Source organism: Rhinolophus sinicus, chromosome 9 (genome assembly GCF_057876585.1).
Source record: "Rhinolophus sinicus isolate RSI-liver-muscle chromosome 9, RSI-T2T, whole genome shotgun sequence".
Lineage (NCBI taxonomy): Eukaryota > Metazoa > Chordata > Mammalia > Chiroptera > Rhinolophidae > Rhinolophus > Rhinolophus sinicus.
Genome location: NC_142509.1, coordinates 2,314,838 through 2,340,859, shown reverse-complemented (window position 1 = coordinate 2,340,859; position 26,022 = coordinate 2,314,838). Strand labels below are relative to the sequence as shown.

The 26,022-nt window shown below is 42.6% G+C and overlaps 1 protein-coding gene across 3 annotated transcripts in view; it reads right to left on the bottom strand.

Moving 5' to 3' along the window:
* SORL1 (sortilin related receptor 1) overlaps positions 1–26,022 on the bottom strand; it is a 162,058-nt gene that overhangs the window by 38,107 nt on the left and 97,929 nt on the right. For all 3 annotated transcript variants that reach the window (XM_019717776.3, XM_088800793.1, XM_074321522.2), the window contains 9 exons: positions 24,783–25,029; positions 23,964–24,102; positions 18,189–18,362; positions 16,490–16,603; positions 12,718–12,840; positions 11,227–11,346; positions 5,607–5,732; positions 2,195–2,302; positions 514–645 (listed from right to left, as the gene is read on the bottom strand). In XM_019717776.3, the coding sequence (XP_019573335.3) occupies positions 514–645; positions 2,195–2,302; positions 5,607–5,732; positions 11,227–11,346; positions 12,718–12,840; positions 16,490–16,603; positions 18,189–18,362; positions 23,964–24,102; positions 24,783–25,029 (1,283 nt within the window). The remainder of the gene's footprint in view (positions 1–513; positions 646–2,194; positions 2,303–5,606; positions 5,733–11,226; positions 11,347–12,717; positions 12,841–16,489; positions 16,604–18,188; positions 18,363–23,963; positions 24,103–24,782; positions 25,030–26,022) is intronic.

Genomic DNA, 26,022 nt, shown 5'->3' with positions numbered 1-26,022 from the left:
ACTGTGAGGAAATACATTTGTGTTGTTTAAGCCACCCAGTCTGTGGCCCTTTGTTATGGCGGCCTGAGCAAACTACTACATGCAGGACAGTTTTAGGAGTGGGGCTACAGCAGTGAACAAGACAAAGGCCCTGCTCTCGTGACACGCATATTCCAGAAGGGGGAGATGGGCAGGAAAATTAAGACACGGTGTGCAAAGTGGTGATAAGTGCTGTGAAGACCATTGGAGCATGGCAGAGGGTCTGCAGAGTGAGTGATGGGGGCAAGAAAGGCCCATTGGAAAAGGTGACACTTGAGCCAAGATCTAGGTCATTCTTTACCTTCCCTTTATACGTATACCACCAACTAACAAGCACTACTTCTGAAGCAACACACGTAATCCTTCCTCATAAGAGTCAAGACTGGAAACACAATCAAGGCCTGTAACCTGGATGGAAGTGCATCCCCAGGGTGGCCCATCTCCTTGTGGTGTCTTCCGTGACTGCAAGTTACCGCCCCCACCTGCCCCACTCACAGCATCCCGCAAAAGCTGCATCTTCATCAGAGCCATCGCGGCACTGGATGATCCCGTCACAAACCATGGAGTGAAACAGGCACTGCTGGCGGTTCTTACACACAAAGTCCATGAAGCGCGTGCAGAGGGGCTCTGAAAGGGGTCCAGTGAGGAGAACAGGCTGTGAGCACTGGGCGCATGCACCCATTTACTGAGCACTTGTTTTGTGCCAAGCCCTGACCTAAAGCACTTGACGTAAAAGGACATCATTAAACTGTCAAAACAATGTTATGAGAGATTTTATTGTCCTGTTTTCAAAATGAGAAAACAGGGATGGGAGCATTACGTGTTTTGCCAAGAGCATACAGCTGATGAGGGTGGAACCAAAACTGAAATCCAAAGCTGTCTGACATCAAGACCCATGATCCTAATCACTATTAATATAATACTAACGCTCATACTAACGCATTCTTCTATGAAGGACAGTGTTGTGGACTACTTTGTCCACAGTGTTGTGGAGTGATTCAACCGATTCACTGGTTGAAGCTGTAATCCCCAACATGACTGTATTTGAAGACAGGGCCTTTAAAGAGGTAATTAAGGTTAAATGAGATAAATACACTTAGAAGGGGTAAATGAAGGTTGACTGGAGCAGGATGGAGCTCTCTGACCCAAGAGGATGCATGCTCTTACAAGAAGAGACACCAGAGATGCAAGCAGAGAAAAGGCCAGGTGAGGACACAGTGAGAAGATGGATTTGGCCTTGAACTGCAACATCAGCTTGTCTGGGTCTCCAGCCTACCAGCCCACCCTGCAGATTTTGGACTTGCCAGCCTTCATAATCACATGAGCCAATTCCTTAAAACAAATGTCTCTATATATACATGCACATCCCATTGGTTCTGTTTCTCTGGAAATTTGAATATGTGCACAAAAATATTCTGAGTGGACATACAATCATGGTTTCCTATGCGGACAAGGTGGGCATTGGGCATACGGGTAGAAAAATGTTTCTTTTTTACACTTTCACCTTTTTATACTTTTTCCATTTTGAACCATGTGAATGTGTTACCGACTCAAAAAATTAAGTATATATTTAATACAACTTTAATACAACTAGAGAGCAATTCTCAAGGCTTTGCAGGTCACACAGTCTTTCTTATAACTATTGAACTCTGCCACTGGAGCATGAAAGCAGCTAGAGACAGTACGTAAGCAAATGGTAGTGACTATGCTCAAATAAAATTCCATTAATAGCACAGGTTATGGGCTGGATTTCTCCCACAGGCCGGTTTGCCAACCCCCCCACTACTTCATCAGTTCTCAAACTGGACTAAAGCTTAGACTCACCTGGAGCACTCCTTATGCCCAAGCCACACTCTAGACTAATTAACTCAGAATCTCCGAGTGGGGGAATGAGGGGTGGGCTGAGACCTGGACACGAGCAGCCTTTAAAGCTCCCAGGTAGTTCCAATGGACACATACTCATGGATGAGCAGCACCCCTGAGCCAAGACGTCCTTCCATCTCCCTGCCCCTCCTTCACCCAAACCAAGGCTCCCTGCCATGATGAGTCTCGGCCAAGCACTCAGGGCCAACAAGGTTAACTACAAGTAGGTACAGAGGAAATGAAAGCATGAGTCCAGTATATGCTCTTCACTCACAACCCCCACCTGCTTCCCTGGGGTAGAGAGAGGACTCACCGCAGTGCTGCTCATCCGAGCCATCCGAGCAATCCTGCAGACCATCGCAGTGTTTGCTGGATGGGATGCAGGTGCCATTCGGGCAGCGGAATCCATTACACTTCTTCTCTGAAATGCAATTCAGTAACACAAAAGAATGGCTAAGAGGAAACAGGCAGGCACTTACAGACATAGGTGGGGGGGTATAAATTCGTACCACCCCTAAGGAGGGCAATTTGACAACAGCTATCACAATTGCAAGTGTATGTATGTATATGTGTGTGTGTGTACACACACACACCCATCAATGCCACTTGGAGAAATGTAATCTACCTACACAAGTGAAAAAGTACCACAAGTTGGGAAACCTAAGTGCCAGGTTATTCACTGCAACACTGTTTGTAATAGCCTGAAAACCACCTCCATGTCCATCAGGAGGGGACCTTGTAATAAATTATTAGGTTGGAGTGAAAGTAATTGCAGTTTAAAAGGTTAAAAATAATTGCAAAAACCACAATTACTTTTGCACCAGCCTAATATTACATGCTGGAACACTGGATTGTTACAGAGAGACTGAAGAAGCACTCTGTAAAAATATGTCCCAGGTATAGTTCTACGGTTAGGTGAAAAACAATATAGAAAACAACATGCACAGCATACTACTTGTATAAAATCAGAAAATACACAGTATATTTAAATTTGAATATGTGCACAAAAATATTCTGAGTGGACAGACAATCATGGTTTCCTATGCGGACAAGGTGGGCATTGGGCATACAGGTAGAAAAATGTTTATTTTTTATACTTCCACCTATTTATACTTTTTCCATTTTGAACCATGTGAATGTGTTACCTATTCAAAAAATTAAGTGTATATTTTTTAAGAAAAGGAAAAGTAAAGCTTCAGTGAATGGAAAAAAGAAAACCATGAATCCTGACTCTAAACTCTGGTTTTGAAAGCTCTCCCAAATCACTCACCATCTTAATTCTTCAGGAATTCTAAGCCCTTTTGGAGAAAGTTTGTCCCAGAAATGTTAAGAACCTAAGGTTTCTCACTTTAGCATAGAATATTTAGGTCACCCTTTCTCCTAAACAGAGAGCTACTACCAGACATTAAGCTTAACAATCTGTTCTAGCAGGTCAGTTATGGCCACTGATAACCCAACTCTTAGTAAAATATTTCCAGGAGGAGCAGTTGTAAGGCAAGAAAATGTGTTTTAATCCTGTGGAAAGTCATTCCTAGGAAATTATTTAAAGGACGTTAAACAGAAACAATAAATGAGTACCACAAGTTGGGAAAACATTTAACGTTACTAAGTATAAAAAGTTTTTTAAAAGTATAAAATTAAAATTACACGAGACAACTTCCACTCATTAAATTAGTGAAAACAAAACAGATAAAATGTTATACCAAGAGAGACTTGGGTAAACATACAATATATTACTGCTGAAGATGCTTTTTTCGTATAATCACTTGGAAACACTTAACGAGAACCATTAAAATCAACCAGAAACTTTGACCCTGCAATTACATATGGAAGAACATATCCCGGGAAGTACAGTCAGACCTCCGTATCCACAGGGTCTTCATCTGCAGATTGAACCAACCTCAAATCAAAAACCACAGGTGGTTCAATCTGAGGATGCGGAACCACAGACATGGAGGGCCAAACCAAGGCACTTGAGCATTGGCAGATTTTGGTACCCAAGGAGGTCCCTGGAACCAAACCCCAGTGGACACCAAGGGACAACTGTATCTCAAAGGGAAAATAAGCCTTTGTTTCCAAGGACATGAATTGTTTCACTATGCATAACGGTGTAAAACTAAAAACACTCGAATGCCCAACCAGGGTGCAACTAAGTAAATTAAGTTATAGTAATATGAAGTGAATATGCATCTGCCATAAAAATGCTAACTACAGAAAAATACAAAAATATGGAAACATCTTTAATATTGTAACATGAAAGGAGTGTAATATATAACAACATGTAGATAATGACTACAATTCCATGAAAATTTGGAACGTACGGTATAAAATAGAAAATATGTGTACATATATATATTAGTCTCTGCCCCTGGTTACCGGCATAGAGCTCCTAAAACCCTTGTAATTTCCTGGGTGATAGGATTGTCTTTTGTTCTAATGAGGTGACATTTGGTGGACTGCTGGATTGCTTTAGGAGGGGGGCTGGTCACCCGAAAAACCATGCCATGATTAGAGGCTTAGAACTTTCCACCCCCCATCTGCCTGGAAGGAGAGAGGGATGGAGACTGAGTTAATGATCATCATGACTATGTGACGAAGCCTCTGTACAAATCTCAGAAGTATGGGGCATAAGGAGCTTCCAGGTTACTGAACATGAGGAGGTGCTGGGAGGGTGGTGCTGGAGGAGGCATGGAAGCCCTACACTCTTTTCCCATCCCTTGCCCTACGCATCTCTTCCATCTGGATGTTCATGTCTATCCTTTGTCATATCCTTTTATAATTAACCAGGAAATCTATGTGTTTCACTGAGTTCTGCGAATCTATGAGTTCAGCGAAATCTGTGCGTTTCACTGAGCCACTCTAACAAATTACCAAACTCAAGGAGGAGGTTGTGGGAATTCCTATTTATAGCTGGTCAATCAGAAGTACAGGTGGACTTGGGACTTAGGATTAGCATCTGAAGTGGGGATGGGGGAACTCTTACAGGACTGAGCCCTTAACCTGTGGGATCTGATGCTATAGTATCAGGATTGAGTTAAACTGTGGGACATTCAGCAAGAGCTGGGGAATTGTTTGGTATGGAAAACACAGTTAGTGGCCAAGAAGTGTCAGAAGTATTCTGAGTATTGAGAGTGGAGGAGAAACACAGGGAGTTTTCCCTACAGACGTATGGGAAAGGGATAAGGATTGGGAACCTTAAAAATATTTGATGTAAAAAAGAATTTTTATATATTGTATTTTTGTGGCAGCTATTTCGTGGTTAATTTCTTAGTGAAGGTGACTATCTCAGAATTCTTTTGTAATCAATTAAAGTTCTACCTTTGGGTGGTTAGCCACTTTCCCTAAGGACCATAACAGAGAACTCTTAGTCATAAAGTATGCTATTTATACAGGCGCTGCTGTTGGCTAGTGTCTGGCAGAACACTGGTAATGTGACTGTATTTAGCACTCTGGGTGGGTTAGATGGTTTCCATTTCTTTTCTTCAAAGCTGTTATGGAAAAGCAGTGAGGCAAACTGCTTGACTGAGAATTAAGACTGCATAACACACTCCTGCATATCCTATAGCATTGCCTCATGCATAGGAAGTGCGCGGGCATGTTTAGTTGTCAGAGTGGGTACACGGGCACAGCAGAACAGTATTTCATTTCCTGGCCCATCTGTCGCCTCTTCCTGAGCAGCAGACACTGGTAAAGCTCCGGGTGATGGACAAAGTACGTGTATTTACCACAGTTGGCCGGATCCTCATCGGAACCGTCTTGGCAGTCCATGTCACCGTCACATGCCCACCTCTGGGGGACGCAGTGCCCATTGTGACACTGGAAGTTGGAGGCCTCACAGGTGTGATAGATGGCTGCCAGCAAAAGATAAGAGAGAAACTGTCAATGCTCCCCTCATTTCTGCTCCCCCATAAACTATCAAGGGGATGCCTGAAAAGAAGGACTGTGCTAGGTAATAAAGTATGAACTGGAGCATCTGAGTGTCTCCTAGGCGAGGATAGAGGCACCTGGGCTGCCCTGAAGGTGGAGTGCAGCCTCCTGAGTGGGCAATGACTTGAGTCAATGGGTTTACAAATGTTACACAAGCACAGATGTACGTGTTGAAAAGTCACTCACTTTCCACAACAAAGCTAAGAATTATTCCCCTTCTGCAGATGAAAAACAGGCTCAGAGAGATGAACTTGCCCACGTTCACAAAGATAATTAAGTAATAGCACCAAGGCTGTCTAAGTCCAAAACCTGTGCTGCTTCTACTCTTCCCTGCTACTTTGTCTTCTCACATAAATCTTCTCTCTCCTCTAGATTCTGCAGGATAAAGAGAGATGGGATGTGCTCAGGAGACGGGGTTCTAGACCTAGTCCAGACACTGTTTGGGGGCCTCAATTTCATCAGCTATATTGATATCTAAGGACCCTTCTAAGCTCTGAAAGGCCATGATTTTATAACTCTAAATAAACTACCCAATTTCAAAAGTGGAAAACCTCAGGTCCAAAGAGCATAAAAGGGTTATCCAAAAATCACAAATAAAGCAGGCCCCAGAACCTAGAATTGTCTAAATTTCTGGACAGTTGAGAGCAACATCTACCAGGCAACAACACATGTCATCCACTACTATCATTAAAAGAAACAAGAGGCAAGTAAAACAGAAAGTCACTGTTATAAATGGACAGCCTCATTTGCATACATGGGCTGAGGCCACCTGGAAGTCATTTAGAAACATCTCAAAACCTTGGTCAAAGACTAAGTTCAAATGTATAACATCTGCATCAAACCTAACCAATAGTACTAATAGCTTTTCCATCAGATTTCCCCTTCCTCCTCTGAAACAGAAGGCTGTTTGTGTCTGTTCATTGCTGTATGAAAGCCAGGACTGGCCTTGTTTACAACCAGCATAAAATAATATAACCAAGATAGATGGGTTCTCTGTTAGTTTAACTGTGTGGACAGGATGTCTTCACAACAGAAGGAGGCAAAACAAACAAAAGTGGGTTGTGGAACACAAACTATAGTTATTTATTCTGTCGAGATTGTTGGCAATAAATTACTCAAGGGTTGGGGAAAATGGCTTCCAATGCCCTCTAGAATTTCTACTGAATCTGAGGCTATTTTTTGCACGAGTCTGAAATAAAAAGAACCTGACTTCTCAAGCCACTTACACAAGTTGTGGTCTATTAATTATTGTCTTCATATCTTTCTCAAGACAAGGCTATCTGGTAGCTTGTAAACAAGTCTACAGAAAGTCTCAATATTTCACAACCTTTAGCATTCAGAATCCATTAAACCTCTTTTTTAAATATACTTATCTCTAGTAAGAGGAATAAGTGTATCATGCATGTTACATGAGCTTTTGCCCCAGTAACAGTCATCACCTGGAATATTTTTGATCTATTGGTTTTACAAGTCTGACAGCCCTTTAAATACAAAACTCCTTCCCAAAGCCTTGCTCACTTTCATAAAATATACAGTTGCCTAAACTCACTGCCATACTGATCTACTTGTCAGGCTGAACTGTATATTCAGCCTATGCATTTCCCTTTTAATTGAGAACAATTTTAGAGTTTCTAAATGGCCAGCACTGACCTTGAGTTTCTCATGGAGTTGAAACAATGGAGTTTCCAAATGATAATTCTGGGAGGCATGTCTGAGATCTCCAGATTCTACCACAGAAGCTGAGCTCAGAAAGACTAACCAGTTAGCACTGATTCAAGTGGCCAGGTATGACTGGAATGCTTAACACATTCTCTTGTTCTGAGTTTTTCTGTCTTCCGAATAACTTTGCTAGCTCTGACACCAAGTGGTAAATAATCCATGTTCCATTAGGGTTTGTTTGTTGTTGTTTTTTTAATTATAAGGATGGGTGAGATTGAGTTTAATACAGACTAAAGCATTTGGGGAAGAAAAGAAGATTCCTTTGCATGGCAAGATTCATTGGGACTGTAAGAATGGAAGGGCTATTGGGGTAAATAATCATGAAATTAGATTATCAGGGTTTCTAATAGAGGACATTATCCCACAACTTACTCTCTGATTTGGACAGATCCTTTATGACACCTGATCAAAAACATTAACCAAATAAAGTGGAGCAGAAGAGATGAATTAATTACTATGATGAGGAAAGTACTGCCTCATTTTTACAAAGCCCTATAATACTGTTAGAAGTGAATGAGGGAAAAGAAATGCTAATATTAACACAACTTGAATGATTAATGACATAAAAAATTACATAAAGTCTAAAGAAGGACACTGAAAAATAAAAAGCAGATTTGAAAAAAGAATCAAATAAAATTCTACAAATAAAAAATAAAGTCATGAAAATAAAAATAGCTCAGTGGATGTGTGAAATAGCAGATTAGATTCAGCTAAAAAAGAATTGTTGAATTAGAAGAGAAATCTGAGGAAGTAACTCAAATTCTAGCACAGAGTCATAAAGAGACAGCAAATATAAAAAAAGGAGGCAGGAACAAGAGAATGAGATCGTCCAACAAATCGCTGCTGGTGACTTCTGAAGACAAAACCAGAGAAAACAAATAGACACAGCTGAAAAAACAGTGGCTATAATTTCCCAGAATTGATGAAAAACATAAATCCTAAGATTTTAGAAGGAAAACAAGCAGGTTAAATAAAAATAATTCTATACCTAGGTAGGTGAAGCTGCATAACAACACGCCCCCCCACACACACACATATACACACAAAAACTAAAAATTGGAGAGAAAACAATGTCTGATTGTTGTTCAAAAGATAAACACAAGAATTCAAACTAACAAAAAAGATGTCAGAAGGAAATAGAATAACTCCATCAAAATACTTATGGAAAATTACTACAAACCTAGAAATCCAGATACAGCTGTACTGAAGACATGTTTATATAAACAAAATCTTGAACGAGTTTACCACTAGCAGTCTCCTGCCGCAGAAATATTGAAGGATGTACATGGAAAGAAAGCATTAGATACAAGAAGCAAAAGTAACTGGAGAATAGGGAGGTACCTATAGATAAGTTTGGTTACTGAAAAATAGTAACAATGACTAATTTCAGGACTTTCAAAGTGTTGAAATATTAAGTATTTAGTGTTTTAAAATACTAAGTATTTACTAAGTATGTTAGTATTGGAACTTTGTGCAGAGATTACAATCAAAGCATTCTGAAGTCCTTGCAGGTTTAGGAGAGAGAAAAGATATTAGGAATACATATAACATGTCTAAGGGTAACAACTAAAAGAATAGAAATCAAATGTTTAAGCTCAAAATCAATGCAGAGTGATGGGGAGAAAGGAATACAAAAAAAAAAAAAAAAAAAGCAAACCCTCAATCCCATGTAAAGCAAAAGAAGAGGAGGAGAAGAGCAAACAAAATGCACAGCACAGACCATGCATACAAGCTGAGGCCAACAGGAAGTCAGCTGGGCCCAACCTATTTTCTTTGGCTTTTAATGTGACTTCATTTATTAGGTCAAGAAAGGAAGTGACACACCACACATCTTAATGAGCTTACATCTGACCTCCGACTATTTTGAGATGATGGAGAAGAAGAATCACTGCTGTTTTGTACACCTGAAACTATAAAAAAAAAAAGTTTGGAAGAACAGCCACAGGAACAAGGCTGCGGTTGAGTTACAAGCACTCTACTTTTTCTCAAATTAGCCAGAGAAAACCAGAGATAAACCAGGAGTCTATGACAAGCCCACCCATAGAAATGAAGTTGTTAATTCATTCTGGAAGATGGCACATGCAGCTGGAACACAAGTTTGACTAATGTGGTTGTGCTAACAAGATGTTCAATCATTCTGCAATTTACAAACTGAAATGCCCAAGTGCACCCATCTAATTTATTAACCAATTATCTACCCAAACCCCGAGCTTCCAAACAGCATTCATATGCTTCCTGGGATGACGCCAATCATTTCATGGACCTTGGATTTTCCTCCTTCTTCAGGCTTATATATGGAGAGAAGTTCTTTCCTGCAGTCCTTCCAAAAGCAGAGGTACAGACACTGAGACTGCACCGGAAAGGATACGGGGGAAGTTTGCAAAGAAGGATATCTGGTAACATCACAGATCATCCTGTTTGATGTATATGGCATTTGAGAAGATCCATTTACTCCTCAAGGCCACCAAGGTCATGTCTAAACTAGAATGGAGAGAAGCAGTTGTATCAAATCACCCAGTCCACCACACATGTACTCCCAACATGTACTCTACCAGGTGTTGGGCACTGGGAGAACACAAAGAGATAAAAGACAGGTGTCCTTCAGGAATCATATCTAAGCCAAAGCGTAACACAGTTATTTATGTTCGAGTTTTGGCATATGATAACAGATCTTCTTTGTATTTGCTTTTATAAATAAGTAGGCATGCTTCTGAGCTCCAGATGCTGGGCAGTATAAAAACTGTTGGGGTACTGGGGTGGGCAAAGAAGATTAACACAAAGGATTTAAAAGTCACTCCACTATTTCACAGGAATAACAATCCATACCAGATGAATGAGACATTGATTCATTAATGATGAATTATAGAACAAAGCCGGAATTATCATGGTGTCAGAACAGATCTGCCCTCACCATAATGGTTAAACAAAACATCTTTATCTCCATCACAAAGGATTTGAGTTGAACCAAATGACAATTTCTAGTGGAGGTTGCAGACAAAATTTACTCATCAGGTAGTGATTTTTTATTTATTTATTCCTCGACAACTTCCCCAACTCCCTGCTACCCCCCACTCCACTATAACGTATATGGCATGCATGCATGCATGCATGCATTCATTCATTCAATCAGTCATAAAAAACAGTGTAACAAACATGAGTGAAATTTTTACCCAACGGAAGAATTAGAACACTACTTCTACCTTACACTGTCTAGCCTTCTTCTAATATTCTCATGTTTTTTCCAACTTTATTTTTAATGAAATCTTACCTCAAACAGGTACAAGCACAGGTTAAGTTTTCAGTTTGGGGAACCCCCTGATGCTCCATTCGAAAACATGAAGTAGTTCAGTGACACTCAACATATGGTCCTGAGACCAGGGGCCAGTCTGTAAATTGTTTGTTATTAGTCCTGAAAAAATAAGAAGCTTGAGCCAGAATGTAAATCAACCATGTATCACTCAGGACACTGTTTAGTTCAGTTAACATTTTTTCATAGCAAGACTCTCTCACTGAAGGAAGCAAAGCGTTGATTTACACTTTGGCACAAGTTTATCATAGACCAACTGTTTGAGAAGCACTGAACTAGTTGATTTCTAAGGTCCATTTCTTAGAGCCTGGATTCTATGATCACAGAGGGCTGCAATGCTAGCCAGCACATGAACAGGCAAACGCCGTGGAGGGAGTCCAGGAAATACTGACCAGTACAGTTGGCTTCATCAGACCAGTCCCTGCAGTCGTTGTCCCCATCACACACCCAGGAGGAGCGGATGCATATACCAGAGCTGCAATTGTATTCGTCACTCCGGCACTGGTGCATTTCTGCAGGTGAGACCACAGAGGTGTGAGGGGAAAAGTTCGCTCAGAAGTCTATCTCTGCTGTCAAAGCTCCTAAGAGTTAGAAATGCACTATTATCCCCATTATCACTGATGATCCAGAGAGTGTATGGATGAAGAGACTTTAACCAGTGATGTAAGGTCAATAATGCGAATTGACCATGAACGGAAAATCTGAGGGCGCTGGAACTGTTGAACGGTCAAATGTCTGCCCACTGAGTGACTGAGATGACACCAGAAACATGTAATCACATGGAGTTTTTCTGCTAGGTCAACACTAGCCATGCATTTTAACACCCTCAGAGTGATGGGAAGGAAATGGGAGGAATGAAAGGAAAACAGTTGTGAATCCCAAAGATTGCTTTCTGGAACTTATTTTTATAAAGTTGAAGGAAAATTATGTAACCCCCATAAAATTCCTCTTAGGGCCGGCTAGGGGGATTCCCCCTGCCCTCCTTATTTCAATCCCCGTAAGTCAAACTACCTGTTCATGATAAAGCAGGACCTGTCCATAAGTATATGCTCAGCTTTCCTGGACCTGCCCCATAGATAGGCAGGGAGGCCGGCAGGGCCATACCAACTTAACACAATGTCTGGTCAGCACCTAGCCTCCAGCCTCACCTCCCTTTCACGCCTGTGATTCCTCCAATCTGGTGTACTACGTGTTTTGCATGTTTCCTCCCTCGACAGTCAGCAACTATGAGTTTGGTACCAGAGCCCATTAATGAAGACAGGCCTCAGAAACAAAGAGGGCAGTGCTATGCAACTGAAAGGCAAGGGGAACACGGGTTCCAGTGTCCCATTCTGACACGAACCAATAATGGCACCTTGAATAAACCCCCTGACTTCTAAAGACCTCTGTCATTTACTCTGAAAGTTAAAAGGCCTGGACTACGCAATCCTTTATTACCCCTTACAATCTAACAGTTTTTCTAAATATAAAAAACTTCCATTCCGAAAACAGATGTTCAAACAATGTTTGTACCATCTAATAGAGTTTTCTGAGACTGCTTTAAAAAAAAATCCCCAAAGGTATCGATCTGTTTCTTCAGCCACCCAGAGGTGTGGACCACGCCTGTAGAGCTGCTAATAACTGCCGGAGCTCATTTAGAAATCTTACCTCCTTACTATCATATTCATGCTTATGGCATCTCTGCAAGGTAAAGCAGGAGCCATGGCTTTATGAATGAATCAATCCTATCACGTGGGTGGAGGTGGACACGCAGCTGGACATCATAAGCCCCCAAATGGCTTTCGGAAATCCTCCATTTCCAGCCCTCCCCACCCACTAGTACAGCCCAGTGAGCCAGGGCACTGCCCCCTCTGGAACAGGATTCCCGCACATCATGTCCCTACCACAGTGACTTTCATCGCTATTGTCGCCACAGTCATCTTCAAGATCACATTTGTAGGACAGGGGAATGCAGGTCCCGGACTCCTGGCAACGAAACTGGGTGCTCAGATCACAAACGGTAGTAGCTAAGATGGAAGAGACAACATACTCATTAGGTACAATGAATTCCCTGCCAAATACAAGCATCCCACTGGAAAACCAATTTAGCAAGAGAAAGAAGCAGATTTTAGTTATAGCAACAGGAACAAAAACCTCGATTTATGAGAAAAAAATGAACTGTGTAAGTACCTGGAATGCACAGCCAAGGGGGATAAGGGCCTATCTTTTCATGGGCAGCTTCCAGATCAGAATAGGTGTGAGGACAGTAGAAAACTGGTATCCGGTTGGGAGGGTGATGCGCTTTACGTTACCTCCTAAGACCCCCTCAGACAGGAGCAGTCTTCCTACATAAGTGTCAGAAATACCTTTATCTAGAAAACCACCATTAGAAGCCCAATTTCACACACAAAGCTGGCATATCATCATACAGATGATAGAAGGTAAGATTCAGCAGCAGGAACATGGGCCCTGCAGTCAGTCAAGACTGGGCTTCAAATCCTGGCTCTGCTTCTTCCTTAAACAATTAACTTTAACCTCCCTGAGCCTGTTTCCTCCACATTAAAAGGAGGAAAAGGTAATGTCACCAAGTGTTTGTTGTGACAGTAGAAAGACTAGATATAAATCTTAATTCTGCCGTCTACAACTTACTAACAATTCTGTGCCCCCATTCCCTCCACTGTGGAGATAATGTCTATCTCATGGGATTATTATGAAGGTAAATAAGAAAACAAGTTTGAGACCACAACCAATTAAATAGGATGTAAATATAAGCCCGAAACAAATATCACTTCTCTCCCTTGTTATTCCTTACACCCTTCTGCATCAGAATTAGATTTTCTCCCTCTTTAAAATAGAAAGTATCTGGGCTTAAGCACAGTCCTTAGAAGCCGGCACAAGAACCTGCAGGAAAGGTTCAGGAAAGAAAGGCTGCTCTCAGGAGCAGCCAATACACAAGGTATGACGTGAAAGACTGAGCATCCTGGGATTGGGGGCGGGGTACCATGAAATGAAAAGCCAGTGGCAACACTGCAGTTGGCAGCTCTTATCTGAGGCTCCATTTCTTCTCTGTAATTGTGCTCATGGTGGGAGGCAGGGGATAAATGCAAAAATGACAAGACTGTAGGGGATTCATGTCAAAATCCCAAATGCCTGACAACTACCCAGCACAGGAGTCTATTTAAAAGGGAGGGAGATCTGCTGACAACATCCCTCCCATGTCTCCCTTTGTCACCACTCCTCTTTTCTTACCTGGCAGCTGACAGGCTGCCTCATTTAACTTCCCAGATAGTAGTGTCCCATCACAGCCCATCCCTTCCCTGTAGCCTTGCAGGAGAGGGTGCCTCCCACCATCCTGATAAGAACTGTTTTCTTCCTCCATGAGAAGGGAAACACTCTGGAAGGTACAGATAAGCACCACTTTGGTTCCCAGGCTCTACATTTCAATCCCTGTATCCATCATCTCCTCACTTTTGCTACATCTGACTAGTCAGGATCTGAGCCAAGTGGAATTGGGAGAAAGCAGAGCAGAAAGCAAGTCTCAGGATCTTGGGAAGGTCAATCCCAGCTGACATTTACACCAAACCAGGAAGAGGTCAGAGCCAGCTGCACACTTCACCCAGAGGAGCTTAAACTCTGTGGAAACCTGTGAGGCTGGCAGCAGAGCTCAGGGTTGGGTGAGTGGGCTGCACTCCCTGAAGATGAAGGAAGGTTTTTCTCTCCAAACACTGAACCGATATGAGATCCCAGTTTGTCCATCTAGTAAAAACAAAAGCCTAGGGACCCAAAGAGGAATCCTTAGCTATTGGACATGAGGTCATCAAGTTTGCATCTCTCTGCCTCCACAATCCCTAATTGTGTCTGGGCAATTTTCTTGAAATGTGTAAATTCTAAGTGTCTCCTCTCCCACCCTGTTATGTAATAAACTCCTTTCCAGAATCTACACCAGTGCTGTTAACATTTATTAATGTTTTTAAAGAGCGTTAGTTATTTGTCCACAAATATCACACCTTCCTGAGACTCTGGTAGGTAGTGAGGGTTTTATCATTGTCCTTTTTGCAGCAAAGAAAAGCACACTGAGGGTAGTGCTCTCCAAATCTGCTACTTGGGAAGCTGAAGCTCTTCTCGCTCAGTGTGAAAGGCATCGACTAAAGCCAAGGAAAAGTGATTAAGGAAAGGTTTGGTATGTAACCTCCAAGACAGAAAAGGCAGTACATAGAATTGCAAGGCCTAGCTGAGTTTAATGAGTTGATTGCTTCTGAAGTGGCTTTCTGGGTGGAGTGGCATGGAAACCTGGCATAGACTCTACGGATGGCTGGATAAAGATATCCGCCAGAGGTAAGAGGAGTACAACCATTAATCTGTTTCTAGAACACAAAATGATAAATGAGCTTCTGGATTTACAAAGGTAAAATATTTGAAAGAGAAGCCTTCAGACTGGTTCCTGGCTTCCCAGCTCTGGTGTTTCTCCCATCCAATTCATTCTGCCCACAACTTATCTTTCCAAAGGGCAAATCTTATGTCACTTCAATGGTTCCCAACTGTTCTTCTGATAAAGTCCAAAGGCCCTTGCTGCTCCAGACCCCACTCTGATCCAACCTCCCCTTGCCCCACTGCTCCCCACTCAAGTTCTCAATGGTCCATACCAGTTTCCTGACCAGGCCACATATACTCTGACCTCTGGGACTTTGTACGTGCTGTTCCCTGCCTAGAGTTTCCCTCCCTCCACCTCTGCTTGGTTCACTTCTACTCGCTCTTCATGAGTACCTACCCAAGTTTGATTTGGTGCCCTGTGCTTCCCCATCGCAGCACTCATCGCTCTAACGTAATTGGCTATTTGCTTTTTTGACTCCTCCTTCAGACCTTACACTCTGTGTCCACCCTGATCACCAACACAGCCGCAGGCCCAGCACAGACCCGAGAACAAAGGGCCTTCCATAGATACTTGTTGAGTAAATGTATGAGCATATTACTGACTAACAGAGGGCAAAGCACCTCCTTCTAAGTTAAAAATTAACTGTGGTAAATCAATTATCCATTACAAGTAGTTATTTGTCGGTCTTTAAACCCTGCTAAACAGAATCATATACTTCAGTAGGTGAACCTTAGAAATTACACAGTCCAAAGATGACATTTTCACACATACTAATGTCCCCACACTGCAGACCAAACTAGGCATCACCAATGGAGCAAACCAAACTCTCTGGAGCCTGGCAGGCAGCCAACATCAACTAACTGCAGGGGCACACAAGGTAAAACCTGTTCCCATCTCTGACAAGGCTGAATATTGAACTTACAAATCAAGGACTCTCACCTGGTCACTGCCCCAAGTCACCAGCTTTAGTAGAGTGGCACGGGCCACAGTTAGAGCCCAGCTTGCCCAACTTTCAAATAAGCTCAGTTTCATCCACATGATGCTTATTTGTCACAGTCATAGATGCTTATAATGACATAGTTAACTGATGCGGGTTTCTTTTTAAAATAATAATATATCTAGTTGGGTATGGGACTGTGTTTTATCTGTTCTCCAAGCCCACACCCCCATCAGCTTAAATGGGTATTACGGATCTCGAGGGGCCAGCCGGCACCTTAGGCTGTCGGCCCCACCATGAGTTGACCAGCCTTCCAAGTAACAGTAAATGCTGAACATCCCCAAACTCAGCCAAGCCAGGGACTCACGGCAGTTTCTCTCATCGCTCATGTCTCCACAGTCGTTGTCAAAATCACACCACCAGATGCTGTTGATACAGTTCCCGTTGCTACAGCGATACTGGTTGCGGAGACAGGTATTCTCTAGCCATCAGAGGTAGGCAGTGGAGGAAACAAAACCAATATTATTCTTACTGAGGGAACGCAAGACTTTCTCTTTTGAGTTTCCCTTTCTCCTCCCCAAATCATATGCCTTAGATGATGAAGAGGAAGAGGGATGCCAAGCACACATGAACGTGGGGATGGAAGCCTCCGACAGAGGCCTCCTTCTTTCCTCTTCCAATTAAAATGAAAGAAGAGGCAAACCAGAGGACTGTTTAGAGGTGGTTACAATGAAGCAAATAAGAGTGATGATGCGAATAGTCTAGTGGGTAGAAATACCATATATCAACGTTATAAAATACTAATTACACAAGAAATTCCTTCATAGATTGCATCTACACAGTAGTCAAATGTATATATCTATTGTATCGATAGCTATATATATTACATATATTTACATATAATTTATTAACCAAGTGGGTTATGAAGACTTTCTTACATATTTTGAGGATTTCTTCTACCCCATGACTTCTTTAATGCAGCAGTTATAATTCCACACACGGAAAAAATGCATTGTTTAGTAAAGGTCAAGACATGTGATGATTGGCCTCTTGTTTGGGGAACCAAAGGTCCTCTAATGCGGAATATAGAAAAGCCTTCTTCCTCTCCTCTTGGAATTTAGCGTTAACTCTGTGTCTTTTGAAATAGCTTTAAGATGACCTCCAGAGCCTGAAAGAGAGGTTCCTGTGTCTAACAGAGAAGGCTCATCTTTCTTCTATTTGTATTTCTTAAGGAAGAGAGACTATAAGGCGACTTTGTGTTTCACTGCCCTAGAGTAAGAGGCTGCTGTGAGAAGGGAGGTTATGATTACAAAGCAAATACAGCCTTGAGAATAAGGAAAAGCGTAATTTGGGCCATTAACCGGGCACTTCATGGCAGAGGACCCCTTGCAGGGGTTCACCTCACTGACAGAAATATGAGGCTGGGGACTGGGGAAGTGGTAAGGGTAAAATTTAGACAGGAAAAAAAGATGAAACAAGTTCTCAGAGGAAAAATTTAGAATCTGTGTATTCAAATTCAAAGAAGAGTGGGAGGAGACTACTATAGCCACCTGGTTACAGCTTGGAAATAAGACTCAAAGGCCTTTGTAACACTGGTCTGAAAGTTCAGGCCATTTCTGACTGGAGGTGACAGGGAAGGGGAGGCTAATTGCTGGGTAACATTATGTAAACTGTGAAGGAGTCAAATCTGTTCTTTTTCCAATTTATGGGAAGCAGAAGTTGGAGAGCTTAGGTGTGGGGGATGGGCAAGGAGAGGAAGTGGCAGACTAAGAAAAGAAAGGTGGCCTCTACGGAAAGCCTATGTCACTTGACAGTAAACCAAAAGCACAGCTATTATTTTAAAATAAACAGCCAAGGGCTGTTCCCGATGAGGACTGAAGTACCACAGGGTTTAGAACCTGAACCAGATGTCTACAAACATCTGGTGGATTTTAATTTTTGCTTGGGCATTTTTAATAACATCTCCCCCCAAAAGGAAAACAAACACATTAAGGAATAGAGAGCACTAGGAGAGAGGGTAAAAGAATGGAAGGAAGATGGTGGGCAGAAAAGAAAAAGGGACACACCTTCTTTGACACAGGTGTTGTTCCTCAGCTGATACCCCTGAGGGCACTCACACATCAGGTCCCCGGATGGCAGGACACTGCTGGGTACGCCCTCTGGACACCTGCAGCTCTTACTGCTGTTGGCCTTGGGCAGGCACAGCAGGCTGCATGGCCTGGGCACACAGGCATTGCTTCCTAGAGAGAAGACACACAATGGCAGCATCAACATTAATAAACACCAGGAGCACCACACCGAGAACTAGGACCCAACACAACCTCACTTTACAGACAGGACAATGTGAAGCTCAGAAAACCAAAAGGTAAAGTGGCAAGTTGGGGCACCTACTGTACTGACAACCTCTGCTCACAGCCCTCAAAAAGGCCTGACCCACACAGGGCCTTAGCTAGATCAGAATTCCCCAGAACGAAGCCAGGCGTCAGCTGGTCCTCCAGGGAATGTGGAATAGGGATGCTGAAAGACCACAGAGTAACCAGGGCCCTGGGGCTGGGGGAAAAGTCATACTGCATGAGTGTTCAAGATGATGGGGGGCAAGCCAAAACTGTGCCAGTGAAAGCTATGCAGGAACAAACTCAAGGGTGTGCAGAGATCAGTCTGCAGAGAGTCAGAAGACTAAAGCAGACTTGGAGGGAAACAAGCAACACTCGGGACCTGGGGGCATAGGGGTGGCGGGGGGAGCACGGCGTTGCCATTCCCAGCTCCAGTCCCCATAAGGTTCACCTATACTTCCTATCATTGGGTTCCTTACTTCCTATCATTGGGTTCCTTACTTCCTATCATCATTGGGTTCCTTCCTTCCTATCATTGGGTTCCTTCCTTCCTATCATCATTGGGTTCCTTCCTTCCTATCATTGGGTTCCTTCCTTCCTATCATCATTGGGTTCCTTCCTTCCTATCATTGGGTTCCTTCCTTCCTATCATTGGGTTCCTTCCTTCCTATCATTGGGTTCCTTCCTTCCTATCATCATTGGGTTCCTTCCTTCCTATCATCATTGGGTTCCTTCCTTCCTATCATCATTGGGTTCCTTCCTTCCTATCATCATTGGGTTCCTTCCTTCCTATCATCATTGGGTTCCTTCCTTCCTATCATTGGGTTCCTTCCTTCCTATCATTGGGTTCCTTCCTTCCTATCATTGGGTTCCTTCCTTCCTATCATTGGGTTCCTTCCTTCCTATCATTGGGTTCCTTCCTTCCTATCATTGGGTTCCTTCCTTCCTATCATTGGGTTCCTTCCTTCCTATCATTGGGTTCCTTCCTTCCTATCATTGGGTTCCTTCCTTCCTATCATTGGGTTCCTTCCTTCCTATCATTGGGTTCCTTACTATCTATCTCCCTCTATTCTTTCAATAGTACGTTTTACCTGAGTTAGCTTGAGTGGGTTTCTGTTCCTTATGGCCCAAAAGCCCTTATTTAGAACACACCTGAGTAACAGCAGGGCCCAGACAAAAATCCAGGCCTGCCCCTCTCAGTTGCTTTGTGCCAAAGTGCAGCTGCTGAGCTAAGTGAGGAACCTACCGCAGTACTCATTAGGCACTGTCGGTCATGCTATAAATCCACATAAAGACTAGTTAGTGTTGATCTATCCCCCTAGTTCCATCTTTTCTCTGTTCGGCTTTCCAAAGAGAGTAACAAACAGAGCCCATAAAATTGTTCACTATACTCTTGAGAGGGAAGCTTTATGGACGACGATGGAAAAGGTGTTTTCCCATCTTTCTGGGAAGGAGGGGAGAGAATGCATAAACCATTTTGTAACAACTGAAAACATGATACAACTATCAAGCAACATAAAAGCCACTCAGATCATAAAATGTATATTCTTCCTTTTGCATGTGACTATTCATTAAATAGTCATCAAAACTGGGAAAAATAAACACGAACCCTTTGATAAACTCAATTGATGATGATTCTTCAGCTGTGCCATCTCACAGACAGAAAATCCCATCAGAATCATATCCAAGTGATTTGTTTCCACCCAGCCAAGATTGCAGATGCACCTGCCTATTCTGGCTTGCAGTTGGAAGACAGGGTTCCTTAATGACAATCAGTACAGATGTGGGTGATGATACACTCAGTAACTCTGGATGTGTGGGCACGTCATCAATGTTTGACTAGTATTACTCACAAAAATCACAATCACATAGCAACACGTTGTTTTGATGCTAAGGACCAACAAGTACAAGATGTTACCCAATACATAAAACATATACACACACTGATGGAAACTCATATGATGAAACACTCAAAACTGTTCCCCCAAATAACTCAATAACCCAAAAGGTTGAAATTACCACAATAGAATAACCAGCCAACTACAGCAGAAATACCGGAAGTCAGTCGAGCCTGATCTGTAACGTGGGCAGAGACTAACTGTTCCTTTATCTCCAGTACATATGCCATAGGCTACAGGAGGGAGTACAGAGTTGTCACTAATGAAAAACAACTCCACCAAGATCTGGAACATGTTCTTTGTATTCAAAGGACAACTTATTATTCAACGCTCCAAGAAACAGAACAATACTACAACATTTGAAAAATACTCAATGACAGGACATTTTCACCTGGATTGTCTATAAAATAATGCAACTAACATGTTTACATGCAGAGCAAATGTTTCTACCCAAAGAAGCAAGAGCCGAAAGTACAGAACCCCCAATGGGGTACAGTATTTCAGGAGGCTGATCTAGACAGAGATGTATGAAACTACAATCTGAGGGGCAGTATCCAGGGCAAACCCCAAACCAAGTCGATCAACTCACTGACCCCAAGAGATAGGCAGGGCAGAAGTATGCAGGCTGGTACAAAGCCCCGGAACAGAAAACGGGAGCACTGCAATCTGAGAGGTCCTGGGAGAGCAAGGACAGAGAACTTGGCAGACCTCCCCGAGGACATGGCCAAGAGACCCTCATACAGGACACCAGCGTCTTGTGTGGGCAAGGAGGGCAACAGGAAGAACATCATCCCAATGCAAAGAGTGGACAAGCGACTGCCTTTATCTACAAAGACCAAACACTTAGCCCCATGATGTCTTCACTAGGCATTTCAGAACATTTTCAGATAGCCTTTGGAAAATTCCTCCAGAACCAGTTTAGGAGCCAAAAATGCTATTATCTTGTTTAGTTATCTATGCACTTGACAATTATCAAAATCAAATCTACCCCTACATAATACATATTCACCCTCATTATAGATACTTAAAAGCATGTGCTTACTGCAGGCTCCAAAGGAGAGCTACAAGAGCTCCAAAATATTTTAACCCATTGCAGCATCAATTGAATACATCAATAGCCTTGCAAAATAAGTTGTTTAAAGAAAAAAACACTCTCTATGAAGAATATATTCCAGTAATACTACGCAAAAATCAGCCAGGTAGAAAGACAAGAAATGCATCCGTTTATAACCAAATATCCCAAATTGACAAGTGTTCCAAGAGAAGAAAAGCTTTATCATAAACGAGAACTAATCAAAATCAAGTACTTCTAAATCACTGTGGTATACCAGGGCCCTGCTATTCAACAGCAGGTGACAGAGGGAGCAGAGTTGATGGCTTTACTGAAGTCAAGCTTTGAAGTCAACAGGGCCAGTGTTCAAATTCTTACCACTTACTAAATGTGTGATGTAGAAAAGTTACTGAGTCTGACTTTCATGTCCTCATCTGTACAATGGAAATATTAACAGTACACACTGATTTGGGGAAGATTAACTGAGGTTATACAAGCCCACAAAGCACATTAGTGTGGTACTTAATGACACATCAATCCCTTACTAAATGTAGTTATTATCACTATTATTATTTTATACTAATAGAAAGTCCTACATGTGTTAGGACCAGACAACAAAAATAATAGATTAACTGGCACGAAGGGTTGCCCACACACATCATGAACTTGCAATACTCTCTCGATGTCCACAAAAGCAGGCAGGACAGAGCAGACAAGTTCAAGGCCAAGAGACACCCACTCTATATTGAAGCAATGCTGGCAGCCAGATGCTATTGCAAAAGCTTTGATTTAACCCGAACTGGCCTGTCTAAGAGGTTACAAACTTACTTCCCTGGCCTTATGTCTGTGGCCGGAGGTCTCCATGGAGCAAAAGACAGGCTGTGATTTCCCCCTCATGCCTCAAAGAGTTGCTTCCATTTTGAGTAGGCACTGAAACTCCTGGTGTGACGGTGTAACTATACGTCAGCTGGAATGAAGTGACCAGCCAAGACTGGGGAGTGGGGAGCCCGGGGGTCACTGGTTCATCTGAGCACAGTGTTTCGGGAGCTGCTGTGTGCTTATCAAAGGCATGCTTACAAACACGTGTCAAAATGAAGACCCACTTTTCTGGACTGGGTGGTCACTTAGAGAAATGGTGACAATTCACTCAGCTTGCTAGCAAGGTAGATCAGTAGAGATGGGTGTCGTCCATCAAAGGCCCTGAGATTTCAGTCACTGGAACTGAGAAGCATGATTCCTTTAGGTCTCCTGATTTTAAAATAGGCACCTCCTCTAAGAAAGAATGTGACTTCTCCATTTAGTGGCAGAACTGGAACAAAAACCCAGCTCCTAAACTAGTGAGGGACATTTGGGAAAGCTAATTCGTAGCTGAGATTTCATTCCCTAATTTATAATACCAGCCCTGCCCACCTTGCGGATTAGTTGTGAAAACATAAAAATAATACTAACTTACAGTTCAAGGATACTTTATAGTCTTCTACGGGTGTTCTCATGCTATCTTCACGGGTCCCAAAAGGATAACAATGATTTCTAAAACTGTTTTATTTCCCTTGGTCAATTTTCTCTTAAACACAGGGCTAGCCAAAACCCACAAAACAATGTCAACATTCTAGTTCAAAACAGGAAACCTAGCAGTTTGTCAATAAAGGAGAGTCAGCAGACGCAGGATGCTATTTAATCCTGCTGAGATAAAGAGGGCACTTCTTAAAAGGACTATTCTTCTTGGAGTACCCTGATCTCTCTCCTGTAGGATCAATAGTATGGTTAGGAGATAAACAAAGGGAAAGGGCAGTCAAGTAAGAAAGAAGGCTTTCTACTGAACAGCCTCAGACTCCAGGACCAGCAGGTCAATGCCTTGAAGCAGTTCCTGAAGCCTCAGCCAATAATCTTTAAGACAACTACTGTCTACACCCCCTGGCAACTCCTTGCCTCCCTTTTCATCCCTTCTTCTTTCAACAAATATGAATTGAGCACCTACTAGTAATGCTAGGCACTGATAAAATGATGAGAAAAACAAACAAACAAACAAACAAAAAAACTCCACAATCTTCTTCATGAGGTTTAGAGTCTCATGGTGGGGACAAAGTCATTAAGTCATCATATAACTATACCTAGCATTATAAGGGAGGTCAGTGCTCAGTGAGCAATAGGTCATCTGAGCAACCAGAACCAAGACAAGACTCCTGTCAGAAAGCAGCAAGTGCCTGCGTACCCAGCACAGCATTGCTCCCAGTAAGCATGCCAAATGGGGATTAAGCCCACACTGGGATTCTCCAGCTGCAAAGGCATCCAATCAGTAACAGGGCAAAGGCAGGAGAAGGGTGTAATTACCTACCAATCACCAACACACTAGGCAGCCAGAAACATGCTGTCTTCCAGCTGTTTGTGTATCATTAGAAAAGAAATTAAGATGTCATTAGGAAGAAATTAAATCATGTGCATGTTGTCGTAACAACAAGGATGTAGGCTGCCAAATCCTGCTTCAGCAGATTGCCCACCACACCCAACCCCGTTCTAGAGATCAACTCAGTAGAGATTAAGGAGGAGACACTGCCTTACCAGTTGTTTTCCCTTTGTAGAAAATCTTCATGTCCATCAGGCCCGTGAGTTGGCTTGCCAGAATCGCCATCTGAGACCCACTGTGTTTGGAAGCTCGGAATATGCTGAGCTGTGACCAGTCATCCCAGTAGATGTCATTCTAACAAGAAAACTTTTGTGCTTTAGTCCAGCTCTGCAGTCTTTTATTCTAAACCCTCACTAAGAACCAGAGCTCCAGCACGTGTGGAGACCTAGCACACACTGGCTGAACAATTGGCCTGATCAAGATTCCACTTAAATATGAGAGTCAGTGATTTTATCCAGACCTCACCAAATATCTACACTGAAGGAACTGCCCAAACGAAACTATAAGATAAGCATTCAAATTTGACCATGCGCCCAATCCTTCAGTTTGAAATCTGCTTCTCAGTGATGGGAACCTTTTTATTCTCTAGAGTCAAAGCAGAAGTCATTGTCAACACAGGTTGTGCAGGGCTTATCTTAAGCCATTACAGAAAAAAGCGAGCAAAACTCACAAGAGATGAAGCCAAAACAAGGCCACCAACACTGAAGGGCAAACTGGGAATTTCATGTGAAGTAACCTCAACCTTTAACCTTTTGAAATGTGAACAGTGAGCACCCTGGGCCCCTGGCACCTCTGTCTGGCATCTCTCCATAAGGGCTGAAATAAATTTCTGTCTCAAATTCAGAAATGAGTTGATATTCTAGAAGTCAGACAAGCATCTCGGCAAAAACCCACAGACAGTAGGTTCTTCAACTCAGGGTGCTCTTCCCTTACTCTGACAGATTTCCCTATGCTGGTAACAGATGAGACCTCACCTTAAAGACAGCAATGGCATAGGGGTGTGGGAGGTTGTCCAGGATCACTGAGCGCTGCTGACCGCTAAAAGTGATCCGCTCAATGCAGTCCAAGTAAGCATCTGTCCAGTAGATCCACTGGTCATCCACGGAGATGCCATTGGGCCACTTCACATCCTCTGATACAAGACGATGGACAGCAGAGCCGTCCATATTGCTACGATAAATACCAGGCTTCAGGTCTCCCCAGTCGGTCCAGAACATCACCCTGATCAAAACCAGAAAGAACACACATCACATAGATACTAGGGAAACGGGGCTCAAACATCCACTCCAAGGAGGCAAGACCCCTCCAGGATAACCAGGCTGGTTATTTCAGCATTCATATTATAATATGCAATTGTAATACTTAAAGCCCCTTAATTCCTTGACCCAAAAATTCCTTTGCTGGAATTTATCGACTGATATAATCAAGTTATGCAAAGATAATGTATAAGGTTGTCATCACAGCAAAATTTGTTTATACTAGCAAAAATATATATTTTTTAATAATATGTATTTGTATACATGTTAATCTATAGAAAAAGTGATACATTATAGTACATACAAAAGACTATTATGGGGCCAGCCCAGGGGCTCAGGCGGTTGGAGCTCCGTGCTCCTAACTCCGAAGGCTGCCGGTTCAATTCCCACATGGGCCAGTGGGCTCTCAACCACAAAGTTGCCGGTTCGATTCCTCGACTCCCGCAAGGGATGGTGGGCTGTGCCCCCTGCAACTAAGACTGAACACAGCACCTTGAGCTTAGCTGCTGCTGAGCTCCCGGATGGCTCAGTTGGTTGGAGCGTGTCCTCTCAACCGTAAGATTGCTGGTTCGATTCTCGCAAGGGATGGTGGGCTGTGCCCCCTGCAACTAGAAACGGCAACCAGACCTGGAGCTGAGCTGCGCCCTCCACAACTAAGATCCAAAGGACTACTTGACTTGGAAAAAGTCCTGGAAGTACACACTGTTCCCCAATAAAGTCCTGTTGCCCTTCCCCAATAAAATCTTTAAAAGACTATTATGAAGCCTAAAATCTACATGTGTTCATATGAAACTATCTTCAATGAACATTAAATTTTTTAATATGTACAGAATAGTAAATATCTTATTCTATTTGGCACATACATGTACATATGTGTGGGTGTCTGATTGTTTTAAGGATATATGCTTGTACATGGGTAAAAAAAATTCTGAATGAAACACAAGAAACTATTAACCCC